Source organism: Dendrobates tinctorius, unplaced genomic scaffold (genome assembly GCF_039654945.1).
Source record: "Dendrobates tinctorius isolate UK_male_01 unplaced genomic scaffold, ASM3965494v1 ptg000265l, whole genome shotgun sequence".
NCBI lineage: Eukaryota > Metazoa > Chordata > Amphibia > Anura > Dendrobatidae > Dendrobates > Dendrobates tinctorius.
In genome coordinates this window covers 646,984-666,486 of record NW_027361932.1, presented here as the reverse complement: position 1 = coordinate 666,486, position 19,503 = coordinate 646,984, and the positions used below count along the sequence as shown (strand labels likewise).

Here is a 19,503-nt window from a genome sequence, read left to right as displayed (position 1 = left end):
CAAGCAGCTCGCAGTCACTAGAGCTCCTGTGATGACTACAGTCCAGTCCTGGAGGCTGCCAACATCAGCGATTCTTGTCAGTTGAATGTGTGCCATTGGACGCACATTCAATTGAAATATATTGCGGCGCAGACACCAGCCTTCTGCGCCGCAATACCAATATGAGCCGCTGGCCAGTCAGAGGCAGGAAGCTGACATTCTGCAGGATGGTGCGGGAAGCTTGTGACATCACTGTCATGCACTGCACAGGTTGCAAAGTAGTAGAGGACACTGTTCGCTGTGGGAGCAAAGATCAGGTGAGAAGGATTTTTTTTTCTTTAATCTGTATGTGAAGCATTAAGAAAATGAATGACATGCACTCTGTTGGAATGTTAGGTGCAGGCTGAACTAGGATCAGGTCCAGATAGCATGACAAAGAGAAACAACAGCCGCAGTCTTACCACCACAGACGGCGCCATCCCCATACAAGTTCTAACCCCGGCTGGGACTTCTGTTTTCTATGCCTTTGATACAGCCTATTGGTCATTTTCTCTACTATTCAAGTGAGGTTTCATAAAGACCCGGAGCAGGGTTGAAACGTTACTTCGTTATCTTGTTGCTTGTCTTTCCCTGTGGTGAACTTTGAATTAATTTAAACACTGTTTTGCAAAAGCAAAGACTTTTTTGAGTGCGGCTATATGTGAAGCATGGCAGAATTGACTAAATTACTACACGATGGGCAACAGGATGGGCACATTACTATAAGATGCTGACCAGAATGGAGGCATTACTACAAGATGGAGACTAGAATGGGACATTACTACAAGATAGGGACCAGAATGAAACATTAGTATAAGATGGAGACATTACTACAGGATTACAACCAGGATGGAGGCATTGCTATAAGATGGGAACATTACTACAAGATGCTGACCAGGATGGGAACATGACTATAAAATGAGAACCAGAATGTAGACATTACTACAAGATTGGAACCAGGATGGGACATTACCACAAGATGCTGGTCAGGATGGGCACAATACTATCAAATGGAAACATTACTACAAGAGGAGGACCAGGTTGGGGGATATTACTACAAGAAGGAAACCAGGATGGGGACATTACTACAAGATGGGAAACTACTGCAGTATGGGGATATGACTGTAAGATGTTGGTCAGAATTAGTATATGGTGCAAATTGTATGACAAAATTACTGTATGTGGCCAATTAGGGGACACATAAAGGTAATAAAAATTGTAAAAATAATTTAAAACTAAAGTATGAAAAGTTTTTTTTACGTGTATAGAAAAAAATAATATTGCATTACTAAAAATTTCATCTCGTCCTGCAAAGAATGCAGCCCTTCAAATTCACATTTTTTCTGTTTGGCTCATATACCCAGCCAAGTTTGAGACACCTGATCTACATTTGAAATTACGAGCAGTGCATTTGAGCATTCATAGCAACATTAGTTACCGATTATTAGCAGATATAAACATGATAGCAATTGCAAGAGAAAAAGCTTATTCATTATTTGACTGGATCATTTATGCCAGCAGAATACTCAGTGATATCAGGTGATGTTATGCTGCAAACATGATACTGTATACCAGGACCGAACGATCATATAAACAATCAACAATCAAACTGTATATAGTTGATTGACACTTCTTTAATGGCTTGTAAAGATAAGGATGGAGCAAAGCCGGAACCCCCCCGGCGTGGGCAGAGGAAGGCATGACAATGGGAGATGGAGATAGGGGATATGCATAAGTGGGAAAGGTTTGGCGGCCGTTTATAGGGCTAGGTTGGGGGGTGTGGCTAATCACTTCCCGCTTTCCAGTGTCACGTTTGGTCCCCCATAGCACTCACCATGAGAGAAGTTGATCGCATGCTGGAAAGCTTGAGGGTTGCAGCTTCCTCGCAGCCCCGTGGCTGGTTAGAGAGTCAGGTGGCTGGCATTTTGTAAGCGTCTGTAGGACTGGTGGGGAGTCGCCCGTGTCCTCGACGTGTGAGGCCTCCAGATAGGCTGTCACCTGATGCTGCTCCTCGGACCCAGCAGAGGTGCATGAGCTCCTCCGGGGACCCTCCAGGCTGGGCACCAGTCAGATCTTGCACCAGCAGGCCCCGGTCTGGGGCCAGGCTGGGTCCGGCGGCGGTGTCTAGGCATGCATCAGGTGTCGGCCGAGAGGCGAGGCTGACATGCGCCGGGCCTTCTGGGACATCTGACGTCATCGGGAGGCACCGCCGTGATGCTCCTGCCGGGCGACCTGCCTCTGCTCTTCGGGGAGTCAGTGCAGCGCCTGTAGCAGTGGTTTCTATGGGCGGGATGCACATGGACCTGGGTGACCCGGCCTGTTCCTTGTCGGTGGAGGGTGGTTACTCCGCCACTGAAGTGCCGTTGAGAACTTCTCCTGGATCACTGAGGACAGCGGACAATGAGCTGTGTGCTGCAGATAGGCCAGCGCAGGCACAGCTTGTTGGTTTGGGTCAGCTTTCGAGGTCTCTTATCCCTTTGCCGATGCAGCTTCCTGAGATACCTGGAACCTCCGGTGTGCCGAGGCCTTGTCTGGGGTCTCTGGATGCTTTGCTGAGTGGGAGTCTCAGTTTAGAAGGTCATCTGGATTCCTCATCTCTGGCTGGAGGGGTCACAGCCCCCTTGTAGCCTGGTGAGTATACTATGTCTTGTATGTCTCAACAGAGTGTTAGGTTCCCTGGTGTAGGTGTTAATCTGGGCACCAAAGTGGATCCTGGGAGGGAGCTTGAGGTTTTGGGTGATTCGGCTGTTGGAGAGGTAAGGGAGGTATTAGACAATGTACTGGTCTTGTTAAGTTGTTTAGTCAGTCCACTGCGGCAGGGGCTGGAGGTCAGCCGGGTCAGGCAGAAGGGCAGAAACTCGGGTTATGCTGGCAGTTCAACGACGGCCAGTGCAAATTTGGAGCCAATTGTATGTTTAAGCACCTCTGCTCGCATTGCAATGGCTCCTCGTATGGGGCAGCCAGATGTTTCAAGAAAGGGAAGCCTAAGTCAGGCGGCAACAATTTTCAAGGGGGAGACTCCAGTGAGGTGGAAAAGATGGACCCTTATCTAAATAGATATCTGGATAGGGAACGTGTGGAATTGTTGTTTTCAGGTTTTACTGTTATTTTTTTGATTCCTGCTCCTCCTTTTGTGATTCCTCGGGTTCTTAAGAACCTTCGATCAGCGAAAGGTTTAGTGAAGTGGTCACTGAGAAGCTGGGTAAGGAGGTGGCGTTAGGCCATATGGCGGGTCCATTTAGTGCTCCTCCGTTTGAGGATTTGGTAGTTTCACCTTTGTGAGTTGTGCCCATAAAAGAGCCCAATAAGTTTCAGCTCATTCATCATTTGACTTATCCTCGGGGCATGTCGGTGAACGATGATATTGATCATGAGCTTTGCTCGGTGGTTTACACTTCATTTGACGAGGCAGCGAGGTGGGTCAGGAAGTGTGGCAGGGGGGCCCTTATGGCAAAGACAGATATTGAATCTGCATTTCGGTTGTTGCCTGTGCATCCAGATAGTTCCAAGTTGTTGGGTTGCTTTTGGAAAGGGGAATTTTTGTGATTATTGTTATGCTGTAATGTATATTGTCTGTACAAGTCCCCTCTGAAATGTAAAAAGTGCTGCGGAATATGTCAGCGCTATACTTTAGAAATAAAATTTATTATTATTTATTATTATTCTGTGGATCGGTGTTCATTGTCCTGTGCATATTTCGAAGCATTTAGTTCCTTTTTGGAATAGGTGGTGAATGATGTTTCCGATTTTGATTTTAATACATTATTTAGACGACTTTTTGTGTGGGCCTGGGGGATTCGTCATGTTGCCGGATCATTTTGAGGACATTGGAGTGGGTGGCGGGGCATTTGGGAGTACCTTTGGCTTCGAGTAAGACGGAAGGCCCAAACACTTGCCTGCGTTTTTTGGGTATTGTGATTGACACGGTTGAATGGGAATTTCATTTACCTGAGGAGAAAGTTGCGGATTTGCGGAAGGAAGTTGCTCGGGCGCATCATTTAAGAAAAATTTCTTTGCAGGATCTTCAGTCATTGCTGGGGAAATTGAATTTTGCATGTCAGATCATGCTGATGGTGGAGTTTTTACGTGGAGACTAGCTAGTGCGACAACTGAGATTCAGGTCCCTCATCATTTTGTTCAGCTTTCACGTGACCACAGGGCGGATTTGGCAGTGTTGAATACGTTTTTGGAGAAATACAATGGCCGTTCACTGCTCATGGATGAGGCATTGGAGAGTGGTGCCTTGGATTTGTTTACAGATCCGGTGGGCAGTATTGGTTTTGGAGCATATTTCAGGGCCCAGTGGTGTGCGACACATTGGCCAGATGCCTGGTTTTCCTTGGGGTTAGTTCGGAATATTACATTGTTGGAGATTTTTCCGATTTTGGTGGCTGTTCATTTGTGGAAACAGGAGTTTCAAAACAGGCGAGTACGATTCAATTGTGATAATATGGGAGTGGTGTCGGCAATTAATAGCCATACGGCATCGTCGTCCCCGGTAGTCCAGGTGCTTCATCAGTTAGTTTTGGTTTGTCTGTCTCTGAATTCTCAGTTGATGGCGTCTCACGTGCCAGGGGTAAAAAGTGCCATTGCTGATTCTCTCTCGTTTGCAGTGGGACCGTTTCCGCGTGTTGGCTCCGGAAGCGGAGGTCGAAGGGCTGGAATGCCCGGAAGTGCTGTGGAGTGTGGTTTCCGTGCCGCAGAATCATTGATCAGGGCTTTGTTGGCTCCCAAGACTCAGGATACTTACCAGGCTGTATGGGTTTCATGGGAGGTTTTATTGGCGGGGAGGGTCAGTCCGTTGTCACTAGAAGATCAGGTGGGCATTTTGCTTTCATGGTTGGGACGTGGGTGGTTAGATGGTTGGTCTGCGGCAAAGGTTTCGCGACCGATGGCCGCCTTGGCTTTCGGTTTCAGAATGCAGGGTCAGACTGAGTTGACTAAATTGTTTTTGGTAAAACAGGCTGTGAAAGGTTTTCGCAGGATCAAGAGTCATTGGGATGCGAGGCGTCCTGTGTCTTTTGGCTTGTTGGAAAGGCTGGGGGAGGTTTTGGAATCATTTTGCTGTTTGTTTTTTGAAGTATGTCTTTTTTGCTTGGCCTTCTCACTCGCGTTTTTTGGGGCCTTCAGGGTTGGCGAGCTGATGTTGCCAAGCACAAGGTTGTCAGGGGGTCTTTTGGCTAGGGATGTGATGCTGGCGAAAGGGGGTGTGGAGTTTTGGGTGCGAAGGTCCAAAACGGATCAGGAGGGCAAGGGTGTATGGGTTGTTTTGGGCCCTATTCAGGATTCCCTAGTGTGTCCAGTGGCTTGTTTGCAATGTTTTCGCGCTTTACATCCCAGCGTGGTTGGTCCTTTATTATGCCATCAGGATGGTTCTTTCCTGTCCAGGTATCAGTTCACCGTGATATTTAAAAAGTGTGGGCATGTTGGGGTTGGACGTGACTTGTTTTTCACCTAATTTATTTGGTATTGGGGCGGCAACGGAGGCGGCTTTGGGAGGGCTCGGGGTGGAAGCAGTAAAGCATATTGGGAGATGGCGGTCAAGATGTTATCGTGGTTATGTTTCGCCAGAAGGGATGTTTTTTTCACCTGAATAAGTGAGAACTTTGTTTGTACTTTTTTGGGGGGATGGCTAGTCACTTCCCACTTTCCAGCATCACATTTGGTCCCGCCCACCCTTATTGGCGCTCATGTCATTTGGAGGGGTGGTTGTGGGTTGTTTAGCATTTACTGGGTCATGGTGGCTATGGCATTTGGGGGGAGTTCTTGGAGTTCGTTATAAATTGGTATGGGAATCCATGGGTATATGGTTTCCTCCTTTCGGCTTTCTATAGTTTGGATCTGGTGAAATGGGGTGAGGAAGCCGGCAAGGTTGTCGGATCCCCAGGATGTTTGAAGTGAACGTTGGAACCCTTGGGATTATGATGCTCCCAAGCAAGTAGGGTAACGGCTCTAGGTAAAATTGGTAGTTGCTTTATGTTCATTTCGTATTTGGTATTCATCAGATTTCTGGGAGCTTCAAGGACTCCTCCCAGCATGTAAAATGTTATTTTATTCAATGTTTTCATTGTATGTTATTTAAATAAATGCTGCTGTGGCCATAGTTATTCCAAAGAATTTGGTGTCCATTTCCTCATTTAATGGGATTAAGTTATCCACATAAGACTCCACCGTCACCAGTGTCATAGAATCATAGAATCGTAGAGTTGGAAGGGACCTCCTGGGCCATGTGGTCCAACCCCCTGCTCAAAGCAGGATTCGCTAAATCATCCCAGACAGATGTCTGTCCAGTCTCTGTTTGAAGACTTCCATTGAAGGAGAACTCACCACTTCTCGTGGCAGCCTGTTCCACTCATTGTTCACTCTAACTGTCAAAAAGTTTTTTCTAATATCTAATCTGTGTCTCCTCCCATTCAGTTTCATCCCATTGCTTCTAGTCTTTCCTTGTGCAAATGAGAATAAAGATGATCCTTCTACAATGTGACAGCCCTTTAGATATTTGTAGACAGCTATTAAGTCTCCTCTCAGTCTTCTCTTTTGCAAACTAAACATTCCCAAATCCTGCAACCTTTCCTCATAAGACAGGGTTTGCAGACCGGTCACTATTCTGGTCGCTCTTTTCTGAACTTGCTCCAGTTTGTTGATGTCTTTTTTAAAATGTGGTGCCCAAAACTGGACACAATATTCCAGATGAGGTCTGACCAAAGAGGAGTAGAGGGCAATAATGACTTCACGGGATCTAGACTGTTTGCATCTGTTAATACATCCTAGAATTGCATTTGCCTTTTTTGCTGCTGCATCACACTGTTGACTCATATTCAGTCTGTGATCTATTAGTATACCCAAGTCTTTTTCACATGTGCTATTGCTTAGCCCTATTCCTCCCATTCTGTATATGCTTTTTTCATTTTTATTGCCCAGATGTAGTACTTTGCATTTTTCCCTGTTAAAAACCATTGTTAGTTGCTGCCCACTGCTCCAGTTTATTTATATCTTTTTGAATCCTCTCTCTCTCTTCTCTAGTATTAGCTATCCCTCCAGCTTTGTGTCATCAGCAAATTTAATCAGTTTACCCTCAATTCCTTCATCTAAATCATTGATAAAGATGTTGAACAATACAGGGCCCAGGACAGAGCCCTGTGGTACCCCACTTGAGACATTCTTCCAACTGGATGTGTAGCTATTTACGACCATATTTGGGTCCGATCACTGAGCCAGTTATGAATCCACCTAACAGTTGCCTTGTCCATTCCATACTTAGTCATTTTTTCAATAAGGATTGTATGAGATACTTTGTCAAATGCTTTGCTGAAGTCAAGATATACTATATCTACAGCATTTCCTTGATCCACCCAATCAGTGATTCTGTCATCGAAGGAAATTAAGTTAGTCTGACATGACTTATTAGTTACAAACCCATGCTGACTCTGTTTAATCACTTCATTCTTATCCAGGTACTGACATACATGTTGTTTAATAATTTGTTCAAAGATCTTTCCTGGTATAGAAGTCAGACTCACCGGCCTATAGTTGCCTGGGTCCACCTTCTTCCCCTTTTTGAAGATAGGAACAACATTTGCTCTTCTCCAGTCTTCTGGCACTTCTCCTGTTCTCCAAGAATTTTCAAAGATTATGGAGAGGGGTTCAAAAATTTCTTCTGCTATCTCCTTCAGTACTCTGGGGTGTAATTCATCTGGACCAGGAGACTTGAATTCATTGAGGTTAGCTAAGTGTTTCCTCACTCTTTCTGTTTATAGATATCCTGGATTCTTCTATTCCCTTAATAGGACAGTGAAGAACAGTTGATGTTACATTTCCTTTCTGAGAGAAAACAGATGCAAAATAGAAATGTAAAAGTTCGGCCTTCTCAACATCCTGTCTTACCATTTCATCATTTTCATCCTGTAAAAATCCTATAGCATCTTTGACTTTTCTTTTACTTTTGACATATCCCCAAAATCCTTTATTATTGCTTTTGACATCTCTTGCAAGCCTCAATTCATTGTCAGCTTTAGATAATCTGATTTGTGCCCTGCATGTTCTGCAGACATCATTATATTCTTTAGATTTGCCTCCCTCTTTCCATTTTAAAAACATTTCTTTCTTCCTTTTTAGCATGTGCTTAAGTTCTGTGTTCATCCATCCTGGTTTCCTTAAATACTTCCTATTCTTCCCTCTTTTCGGAATTGTTAACAATTGTGCTTTGAGAATTTCATTTTTCAAGATTTCCCATCCTTCCTGGACATTTTTGTCTTTAAGGATATCCAGCCATTGGATCCCTCCAATTCTCTTTCTGAATCCCTTAAAATCTGCCTTTCTGAAATCTAACCTTGAAGTCTGAGTCTTCACAGGTCTTCCTCCTCTAGTTATCCAAAATTCTAAAATAGCATGGTCGCTACCTCCTAGGGTCCCAGCCACTTTTACCTCCTCAACCATTTCCTCCCTGTTTATAAGGATTAGATCCAAGGTAGCAGTTCCCCTTGTTTTCTCCCCTACCTTTTGGAAGATAAAGTTGTCAGCAAGAGAGGATAAGAATTTCCTTGACCTCTTAGGGTATGTGCACACTTTGCGGATTCTGCTGCGTTTCCGCAGCGGTTTTGGGCCTGCGGAAACGCTGCAGATTCTGCAGCGTTTTACAAACCCTTTATTTCCTATGAAAATAAAAAAAACATGTGCACATGCTGCGGATTTTTCCGCGCGGTTTTGCTGCGGTTTACAATCCGCAGCATGTCAATTGTTTGTGCAGTTCTGCTGCGTTTCTGCACCCATTGACTTCCATTGAGTCACGCAATTCCGCAGCAAAACCGCAGAGATAAAAATATCTGCGGTTATTGCTGCGGAATTGGGTGAAAAAACGCAGCAGAAGGAAGTGATGTTGGGAGGAAGAGGAAGTGCGTGGGCGGAGTGTAGGGAAGAAGAAGGAAGTCGCCATAACGTCATGGAAGGCTACCGTCGCATAGGGATCGATGTGGGCCGTCTCATAGATTTGGTATGTATGCATGTATGTATGTGTGTGCGTCAGTCTGTGTGCGTCTGTATGTGTTTGTCTGTGTGCGTCAGTCTGTGTGCGTCAGTCCCCATGCGACGGTAGGCCCACAATTGTGCTCAGTCGCTGTATGGGAGAGTAGTCCCTGCGGCGACCGTGCACAATTGCTCAGTAAAGGGTTAAAAAAAAAAAAATACATGACACATACAATACACATACAACATACAATAAAGGACATACAACATAAACATACTCACCACATAGCGATGCTCCTGCCGTTTTTCATGGAGTTTTCCGGTGTTCGGGTGCTCCGGGACCTCGCTTTACGGCAATGTAGCTGCGTGTGACCTTTCCCACGCAGCATTGCCGTAAAGGAGAGTACCGGAGTCAATGAACTCCGGTAAACTCTCTCACGCATGCGCAGTAACACACTGCAGGAGCTTAGCTCCTGTCAGTGTGTTTCTGCAGCCATGGAGGATGGTCACATCTCAGGATGTGACTGTTCTCCATGGCAGATCGTCGTGGGACCCTCGTTTATGGACTGCGACGGAACAGGGAGTATAAATTTGGTTTGTTATTTTTAATTTTTTTCTAGGAGAACGAGGGCGTTGGATTGAGTGAAAAATAAGAATTTTTTGTCAAAAACTTGTGTTTTTTTATTTCATTAAATTTTTTTTTTTTGGTGTCTGTGTTTTATTTCAAAATGACCTTTTTTGGATTAATAATGGATCGGCGTCTTCTTGACGCCTCTCCATTATTAACCGGGCTTAATGTCACCGATGAAAGGTGACATTAACCCCTTCATTACCCCACATCCCGCCACTGTGCGGGAGTGGGAAGAGAGGGGCTAAGTGCCGGAATTGGCGCATCTTTGATGCGCCGGTTCTGGGGTGGCTGCGGGCTGGTATTTGTAGCCGGGGGGGCCAAAATCCATGGCCCCTTCCTAGGCTATGAATATCAGCTCGCAGCTGTCTGCGTAGCCTTTCTGGCCCTAAAATATAGGGGGACCCCACGTAAAAAAATTTTTGGGTTGGGACCCCTTTTTTTAGAGCCAGAAAGGTTACGCAGACAGCTGTGGGCTGATATTCATAGCACGGCTACAAATATTAACCCTCAGCTGTCTGCGTAGCCTTTCTGGCCCTAAAATATAGGGGGACCCCACGTAAAAAAATTTTTGGGTTGGGACCCTTTTTTTAGAGCCAGAAAGGTTACGCAGACAGCTGTGGGCTGATATTCATAGCACGGCTACAAATATTAACCCTCAGCTGTCTGCGTAGCCTTTCTGGCCCTAAAATATATGGGGACCCCACGTAAAAAAAAATTTTGGGTTGGGACCCCTTTTTTTAGAGCCAGAAAGGTTATGCAGACAGCTGTGGGCTGATATTCATAGCACGGCTACAAATATTAACCCTCAGCTGTCTGCGTAGCCTTTCTGGCCCTAAAATATAGGGGGACCCCACGTAAAAAAATTTTTGGGTTGGGACCCCTTTTTTTTGAGCCAGAGAGGTTACGCAGACAGCTGTGGGCTGATATTCATAGCACGGCTACAAATATTAACCCTCAGCTGTCTGCGTAGCCTTTCTGGCCCTAAAATATAGGGGGACCCCACGTAAAAAAAATTTTGGGTTGGGACCCCTTTTTTTAGAGCCAGAAAGGTTACGCAGACAGCTGTGGGCTGATATTCATAGCACGGCTACAAATATTAACCCTCAGCTGTCTGCGTAGCCTTTCTGGCCCTAAAATATAGGGGGACCCCACGTAAAAAAAATTTTGGGTTGGGACCCCTTTTTTTTGAGCCAGAAAGGTTACGCAGACAGCTGTGGGCTGATATTCATAGCACGGCTACAAATATTAACCCTCAGCTGTCTGCGTAGCTTTTCTGGCCCTAAAATATAGGGGGACCCCACGTAAAAAAATTTTTGGGTTGGGACCCCTTTTTTTTGAGCCAGAAAGGTTACGCAGACAGCTGTGGGCTGATATTCATAGCACGGCTACAAATATTAACCCTCAGCTGTCTGCATAGCCTTTCTGGCCCTAAAATATAGGGGGACCCCTCACCGTCACTGCCATACCTCCTCACTTTCACCGCCATACCCCATCCGAAGAGCCTTCGTGCTTCTATTGCGGAGGCCAAAAAAAAAATCGCTGCTGGTAGCAAATTAACTTTATTCCTTTTGTCAGCCTTGGCCTTTCAGTCACAGAGGTGGCCGGCACGGCGTCAGTCACGGCTCGCTGTGTGACAGTGTAAATCCACACGGAATAAATAACGTGCCAGGTTGCGGTTCTTCACAGAGGCTTTTTTTTTACTTGTGTATTTTTTATTTATTTATTTTTTTTACATATTTTTACTATTTTCACTGAGATTAGGTGTAGGGTTGGGTTAGGGTAAAAAAAAATTTTTATTGCCGTAAATGCTTTTCCCTTTTTTTTTTTTTTTTTCTTTTTCTGGTAAACATAGTATTTATTGATTGTAATCTCTACATTGTAGGTCCGTGATTTTCAAGCCATATGGGACCCTTCTGACGAGGCCTACAAGGACCGCTATTACCGGGATCACTGCTGGACCAAAGTGTTATGCCGGCTGTATCCTGACTGGGATTCGTGTAATAATGCTACACAGTTGCAAATTGGTAATTCAAATCTTCGCTGACACTACAAAAATAGGTGTACCTAAATATTAGAATTAATGTTTTTTTTTTTTTTGGTTTAGAGAAAGATGTCAAGCAACGATGGAGATCCGTGAAGGACAGATTCCATAAATATGTGGCAAGCTGCAATAAAAGTGGATCGTCTCCTACCCGACACTCGTTCCCTTTTTATGAGGAACTACAATTTTTGTTAACTGGCCGGACACTGCGTAGGTAAATGTTTTTTTTTAAATAAAAAGTATTTTTAAGCTATCCATCCTCTCTTTGTAGGTGGTATGACAGAATTGGCTGTGTATGCAATGCTTCATACAACGCCACCGTTATTTTTATTTGTTGTGCCCACATAGAACAGCATAGTAGAGGAGATGTGATGAATTTCCCTCTCCACTATGTGTAAAAACTGTGGAGGTTGTAGAGCTACGTCCCTGGACACGTGTTTTGTCCCCACAGCATGTCGCTTGTCTTGCGTTTGCACTGTGTCTCTACAAGATTAGTATATATTATATTGACATTATGCTTTTTTTTCCTAAAACAGCACTCAAGGCAATATTGACCCTCCGGCAGAGGAAGATTCTGAAGAGGCTTCTGGACCTTCAAATGTAGCTGCTGTGACCGGTTCTTCAGCTGGTGAACATGTTGCTGGTGCTGCCCCATTGTCATCAGATGCTGTGGCATCGGCTTCCACCATTGCTGAAAATAGTTTGGTAGCGGAAACAGTTAGAGGAAGGGCTGGCGGTACGGTGTCAGGACAGCCCAACCAAAAAAAAACCAAAAAAAAAAACGAGGATAAAACAATCAAAGCCGCTAATGAGACGCTAGCCTTGATAAAGAGGTCTAGCACGGAAGACGAATTTGATTTTTTTGCTCTCCAAATTGCAAACAAGGCTCGCTCCCTGCCACCGGATCGCCAGAACATTTTCACAAGCCTGGTACAGATGTCGCTTACAGCGTTACATGATCCCGCACCGATTTTGCCGTATGATGAAATTTTGATGTCCGTGTTAGGACTTTTCAGAAAAAAAAACCAAGGCCAACCACTAAATGCCCAATCTCAAGGCAGTCACCCATACACAACTGAGCTGCTAGGTCCCCCACCAAATCATTACACTCAGGACGCAGCAACAAACTATGGGTACTACCCACAGTACCATAATTTAAACTAAATAAAGTTTGTGGCTGACATTTTTGTTGTTGGGCCAAAATGTTGTTGGCCATCTGTTCTCTTTCACATTGAAAAATTAATTACAATGTTTGTAATAAAGTTTATTGTTTTTCAAATACATTTTTATTTGAAAATTTACATTGTGTTCTTTCTCTAAATTCGAAGGGGCCTAAACTACGGCTACATATGGCCAGTGTCATGGGTACATCCTGACAACACTACTGTGTAGATTCAAACTATGGTGATGCTGTTACGGGACTATGGTACCTAGATAATAAATATGACCTAGTGCAAATTTAAAAATGAGGTCCATAACATTATCAATTTAAAAAAAATTTTGGGCGTAAAAGGATACATAGAAACTATAATTCTAGCCTAGGATATCATACAACTAATTGATGATTATATAATAACTCCAATCTGTAAGGGCAACTCAATAGACAGACAACAAATACACCAAATGTGTTCAACCAATCCAAAAACTTTAGTCATGCATTACGACAAAATTAAGCACAAAAAAAATTTCACTTGTGCACAAAGGTGTAAACATTTTATTTTAACATCAGCATTAAATAACATCTTAGTACATCCAAAATGTTACTCATATATGGTGGAGAATCAGGCCAGGACGCCCGACAACATGGAAGAAAGTAACCAAATTGAATTAAGTGCCAGTCATGGTAAACTAAGCGGATGGGCAGTATTAATGGCTGATTCCAGCCAAGGTACTTAGCAGGTTGAAATAGGTGCTCTAACCAAAGAGGAAGATTTTACAATATTCAAGATGAGGCAAACATGGCTCAATGGCCGGTCCCAGCATCCCCAATAGTACATCCTGAGTCCAATCAATAGACCACCGGTATAAAAGTAAAAACAAACGTTTAATTATCCATAGTGGTGGTCATGTGGTCCTGGCGGTGCCCATCGATACGATGTTGTTATCAATCCACCAAATAAAAACCAAAAAAACGGGTCCTTCTTTGCTGCCGCTCAACTTCTTCTTCTTGGATCTTTCACAGCTGTTCAGACTGCTCAACACCAGCACAGGAGTATTGCCAGTGTACGGCACCTTGTGGACTCATAAAATAGTCAGTAAATGTTTCTCTCACACGCACACCCATGTTGGATGGTCTTCCCACATGGCGCACTGGATTACATTGTGGCTGCTGGTACTCCACATCTACCTCGGAGCTGTACTCACGAGCATAGTTGTGGAGTACACAGTATGCCTTAATCACGGTGTCAATGGTGTCAGGATCCAACTGGATGGCAGTGTGAAAGATCCTCCACTGACTAGTCATGATCCCAAAGGTGCATTCCACATATCTTCGTGCACGACTCAGCCGATAATTAAAAATCCTCCGTCGGGCAGTCGTGGGTATGGGCGCAGCAGGGTGGTCATTAATGGAAAGGCCTCATCCGATACCATCACAAAGGGCACTGGATGTGTGGAACCCGGCAAAGGTCTTGGGGCTGGGAGCGTTTCGCCATCTTGAAGAATTTGCTGTCCAACATGTGATGTTCGCAACACCCGAGAATCCCCAGTACTGCCATAGGCACCAACGTCGATGGCAACATATTTGTAATGTGCATCAGCCACCGCCATCAGGACCACCGAAAAATACTTCTTGTAATTAAAGAAGCGTGATCCTGATCGTGGTGGCTTCTGCACTCGTACATGTTTACCATCAACTGCACCTATGCAGTTTGGAAAATTGGCCACAGACTGAAAGCCTGCCGCGACCTGCAGCCAAGTCTCCTCGGTTGGGGAAGGCATCACCATGGGCTGCAACTTCTGCCAGATGACAGCACATGTGCACCTCACAATTTGAGAGATGGTGGATTTACCAACTCTAAATTGGAGGTGTAGGGATGTGTAGCTCTCTCCTGTGGCCAAAAACCTGAAAAGAAAAAAAAATAATTAGAAAAGTCACACAAAAATGTACTGTAACGTGTCAGCATGTATGGCCGCTATAAAACGCCTTTGATGTCTTCTATGAAGTATTCTATGTTGTGGCAAACAACCAGGTGTAAAAAGAAAGCTGGAAAGAAACACGCTGACATGTACATAGACCCATTAATTATAGTGTGTATAGTGTGTCTACCTGTGTCAGTGTCTACGTTACATGTTCCCAATATAATAACCCCTACCGGATACACTGATGTGTGAAAGGGCCGTAATGACATTCTAAGCGACAATTATTTACTTACCGCAAGGTGATGAGCAGCCTTTCCTCAGCAGTGATCGCCTTCCTCATGAACGTATCAGCAAATGTAATATGAGGACCCAAGACTTCAAGCAGATGATCAAAGGCGGCGATTGGAAGCCGGCAGAAGGACACAAACTTTTCAGGATATCTTCAAAGTAAAAAAAAAAAGGTTAATAATGATTACATACTTTTATACACATTTTACATAGTAAAACTGCTTGAGTTATTTTACAACTTACCTCCTCAAATCATTATAAAGAACGTTAAAATGCCCTTTGTCGGTTCGGTCGACTAAGAGTGGGTGCACCCAAAATTTACGTCCTTGATTTCTCCTTCTGCGCTGCTGCTGCTGAGCCTAAAATAAAATTTTACATTTAGTAGACAGCACACTCAAAAAACAGACATGTGAACCATTTTCTGATTCATAACCCTAATCACATAAATACTCGTAATCAAAAACATAATATAAAGTCTGAATTCACAAACGACAACAATCCAAAATGTATTCATAATCCAAACAATAATCACAAACCGAACAAAACTACAACCCTAATCCAAAACCCAACCATAACCCTAATCCCATACCCAATCCATAATCCCATACCCAATCCATAATCCCATACCCAATCCATAATCCCATACCCAATCCATAATCCCATACCCAATCCCAAGTCTATATTATCCAAACACTAATCAATAACCTAACCCAATCACAAGCCTAATCCTAATTACAGCCATATAACCCTATTCCCAACAAACCCCAATCCTATCCACAATGGAATCCCAAACATAATCACGGTCCTTATCCCAAAAAATTTAAACTCAAACATCATCAAACCCTATTACCTGCTCTCTGTGCTGCATCAGGATTTCCAGCAAACACCCCAGCATGAGGATTCTGAATGGCCTGCGGACCATTTGGCGCTGCACGCTGAAATCTTCATCCCGCTGGGCACTCTGCTACTCATTTCTGTCAGTCATCATTCTTATTGATAAAAGCAAAATGGAGGCTGGGGGGGTTGGAGCAGGACATGACATCACCTTTTTTTTTCTTGAGTACAGTATTGTCCAACTTTATTTAATTTCTTCTAGTGCAAAACCGCAGACAATTCTGCCAAAAAACTGCAGGAAAAACCGCAGAAAAAAACGCACCAAAAACGCACCAAAACCGCACATGCGGTTTCTGCCAAGAGGTGCGGTTTTGTCAACAAAAAAAAAGCAGGGAAATTTACTACGTGTGCACATAGCCTTAGTTTTGCCTGAGAGAGATTCCCAACAAATGTCTGGATAGTTGAAATCTCCCATGACAACTATGTCATATTTTTTGGGGAACTTGGCCATTTGATGCATAAAGAGTTCATCCATATCTTCAGCTTGCACAGGCGGCCTGTAGTAAATGCCTACAATGGTGTCCTTTCCATTGTTCTGTCCTTGTATTCCTACCCAGTTTCCACAGAACTCCCAGTCTCTGAAGCTTCAATCTCTGGGCAGATATACGCATTTCTAACATACAATGCGACACCCACTCCTCGTTTATCAAGTCTGTTTCTTGCAAATAAGTTGTATCCTTCTAGTCTTGTATTCCAATCATGTGTATCGTCCCACCAAGTTTCAGTGATTCCAATGACATCATATTTCTTTTCCTGCGTTAGTAGTTCTAATTCTCCTTGTTTGTTGCCCATGCTTTGTGCATTAGTATAGAAACATTTTAGTTTGTGATTGTTTTCTCTTTCTCCAATATTTTTATTATTTAGATTCTTTTGTCTTTGTTCTTCATTTCCACTTCTAATAGCAGAGTTCTCAATAGCATTTGTCAGGTGTATGGCTTTTTCTGATCTTTTGCTTCCCTTCCCACGTTGTTCTAGTTTAAAGCTCTCCTTACAAGTGTAGCAAGGCGACTTCCAAATACTTGTTTTCCAGTCTTTGTAAGGTGCACCCCATCTCTAGCAAGTAGTCCATCGTATAAGTAGTTCACTCCGTGATCCAGAAATCCAAATCGTTGCTGACGGCACCATCGACGTAGCCAGTTGTTCACCTGCAGAATCTTATTCCACCTCCTTGTTCCATGGCCATCCACTGGGAGGATGGAAGAGAGGACCACCTGCGCTCCCAGTTCTTTCACTTTCTTCCCTAAGTTTTCAAAGTCTCTGCAGATGGTATCCAGGTCGTTTCTTGCGGTGTCATTTGTCCCCACTTGTAGTAGCAGGAATGGGTAGTCATCTGTAGGTCTGAAGAGTCCTGATATCCTGTCAGATACATCTTTAATTTTTGCACCTGGAAGACAGCACATTTCTCTTGAAGTTATATCCGGTCTGCAGATAGCGGCCTCTGTTCCTCTCAACAGGGAATCCCCCATGACCACCACTCTCCGTTTCTTCTTCACAACATTTTTCTTTCTCCATCCAGGAGGACTCTGAAGGCGTACAAGGTTGCTGTTTGTGGGCAAAGTCTTATCCTGATGTATTTCTTCATCGTTTTCCTGCGTGAGAGCCTGGTACTGGTTCCTGAGAAGTATGGGTGCTGACTGCCTCCTGATCCTCCTGCTTCTCTAGGTCACATGTTTCCATTCCTCTGTTTCTTCAGGTGCACTTCGAATTTCTTCTCTTTCTGTAACATGAAGAGATAATTCTGCTCTGTATAAGAACTCTTCACCTTCCTTAATGATCTTCAACGTAGCTAACCTCTCTTCGCGATTTTGCAACTTTTCCTCCAACAGGGACACAAGCTTGCATTTGTGGCATGTGAAGCTTGGCTTTTCCACTAGTAAGTCTGTGAACATGTAGCAAGAAATGCAGCTCACCAAATGGCTCCTGGCCTCTTCCATATTGAGATTTCTTAAAAACGATGAAAGATGAGCCAAAATTCCACGCAGTTTTCCGATTTCCTCTTTTCAGCTGCAACGGCCAAAACCCAGTGATCGTTGAGCTCGCGGAGACTCTTCACTTATCCCAGAAGGCCCTGGGAATATGCAAATGATCTCCTCAGGACTCTTCCCCTGGTTGACCAGAGGCATACTTCATCTAAAACTGACCCTGCACACACATATATACATAGAGCACAGAGACACAAAGTCCATTACTTCATCATGCATTGATTTACCAAGCATTTACTAGTCACGCCTGACTCTCTCCAGTTACCGGGTGACCGCACAGTTCAGTAACTGACCTTTGTCAGTGCACATAATTCCTTCCCCATACCAGGGTTACCTTTCAGGAGCTCCTGCTCCACAGGCTGACTCCTCGTCAGTCCAAGGTCCTCAACAGGACAGCGTCTTTCTCAGTGTAGGGCCATCCCAGGCCGTCCCAGGCTCTGCACACACATGTGTCCTGTCCGGGTGCTATTCAGGACGTTCGTCCAACACCCAGGCCACCAGGTCCAAGGTCCCACTGCGTGCTTTTCAGGAAGTTCATCCCCACCCGAGACCTTCCAACACAGACCTTCCAGGACCCAGCAGTCTGAACCATTCAGGTCCATACACTCTGACCATGTGACCAGACCTCTGTCACATTATATGGTTGTAACCCCCCATGGATGGGTGGTGTATGTGTGGTTAGTCAATTCCCATCCAGCTCTCTGACTAACCCTATAAGCCCCCCTTATAAGTAACACACAACAAACACTTGTTAAACTATAAGTCCCAGCATAACCATATCATTTTGGGCTTACATCACAGAGAACCTCTGCGACACATACTGGCCATTTACAATAATTCCAGTCCCTAATTCACCATCATAATTATGCCTCCAAGCGCATCCTTAAGCACATACACAGCACCTCCTAGCTGTAACAGAGGTTAATGTATCACAATACATATAGCACATAAATACAGACTCATATGTATACACAGAGCACATACATGAGTGTCTGACCAAATGGTCTGAATACTTATGCCCATGTGATATTTCAGTTTTTCTTTTTTAATAAATTTGCAAAAATGTCTACATTTCTGGGTTTTTTTCAGTCAAGATGGGGTGCAGAGTGTACATTAATAAGAAAAAAATGAACTTTTTTGAATTTACCAAATGGCTGCAATGAAACAAAGAGTGAAAAATTTAAAGGGGTCTTATTCTATCCCCGGGGCCTGTGGCTGCAAATATGGCTCTGTGAGATGCTGAATCTCTTAACCTTACAATTGGCGACGGTCACAGATAGCTCAACTCAGCTGCCGGCACACATGTTATGAAGAATCCAGAAGAGACTTTGATTTCTTTAAGAATTTTTGTTGAATGCATACAAAGAGCAGCAGGTAAAAAAGACTTTCTTTAGACAGGCTGAAAACACATGAGCTTCTAATGAAGCCAAGATGGAGAATGAGACACAGGGGGAAGAAGAAGGAAATTACATCACACCCAGAAGAGGGAGACAGGGAGACAGGATGGACAAACTTGAAGGAGAGGGAGGATTTCAGCTATGCAAAACACAGGAACACATAGCAACAGTAAAACAATATGAGAGACAGCAATACAGCATGTAAAATGC

At 44.0% G+C, this 19,503-nt stretch overlaps 1 protein-coding gene across 1 annotated transcript; it reads left to right on the top strand.

Moving 5' to 3' along the window:
* The first annotated feature begins 161 nt into the window (after positions 1–161).
* On the top strand, positions 162–12,918 carry LOC141069542 (uncharacterized). The gene is made up of 4 exons (XM_073559195.1): positions 162–296; positions 11,493–11,634; positions 11,715–11,865; positions 12,188–12,918. The coding sequence occupies exons 1-4, from the start codon at positions 162–164 to the stop codon at positions 12,813–12,815; spliced, it is 1,056 nt and encodes a 351-aa protein (XP_073415296.1). The 3' UTR covers positions 12,816–12,918.
* The last annotated feature ends 6,585 nt before the right edge of the window (positions 12,919–19,503 follow it).

Bases quoted from the DNA above. Each gene is read 5' to 3' on its own strand.
- LOC141069542 (XM_073559195.1), top strand. From the start codon at position 162: ATGAGCCGCTGGCCAGTCAGAGGCAGGAAGCTGACATTCTGCAGGATG. The intron at 297-11,492 runs GTGAGAAGGATT...TCTACATTGTAG, and splicing joins GCTGTGGGAGCAAAGATCAG to GTCCGTGATTTTCAAGCCAT. The intron at 11,635-11,714 runs GTAATTCAAATC...TTTTTGGTTTAG, and splicing joins TGCTACACAGTTGCAAATTG to AGAAAGATGTCAAGCAACGA.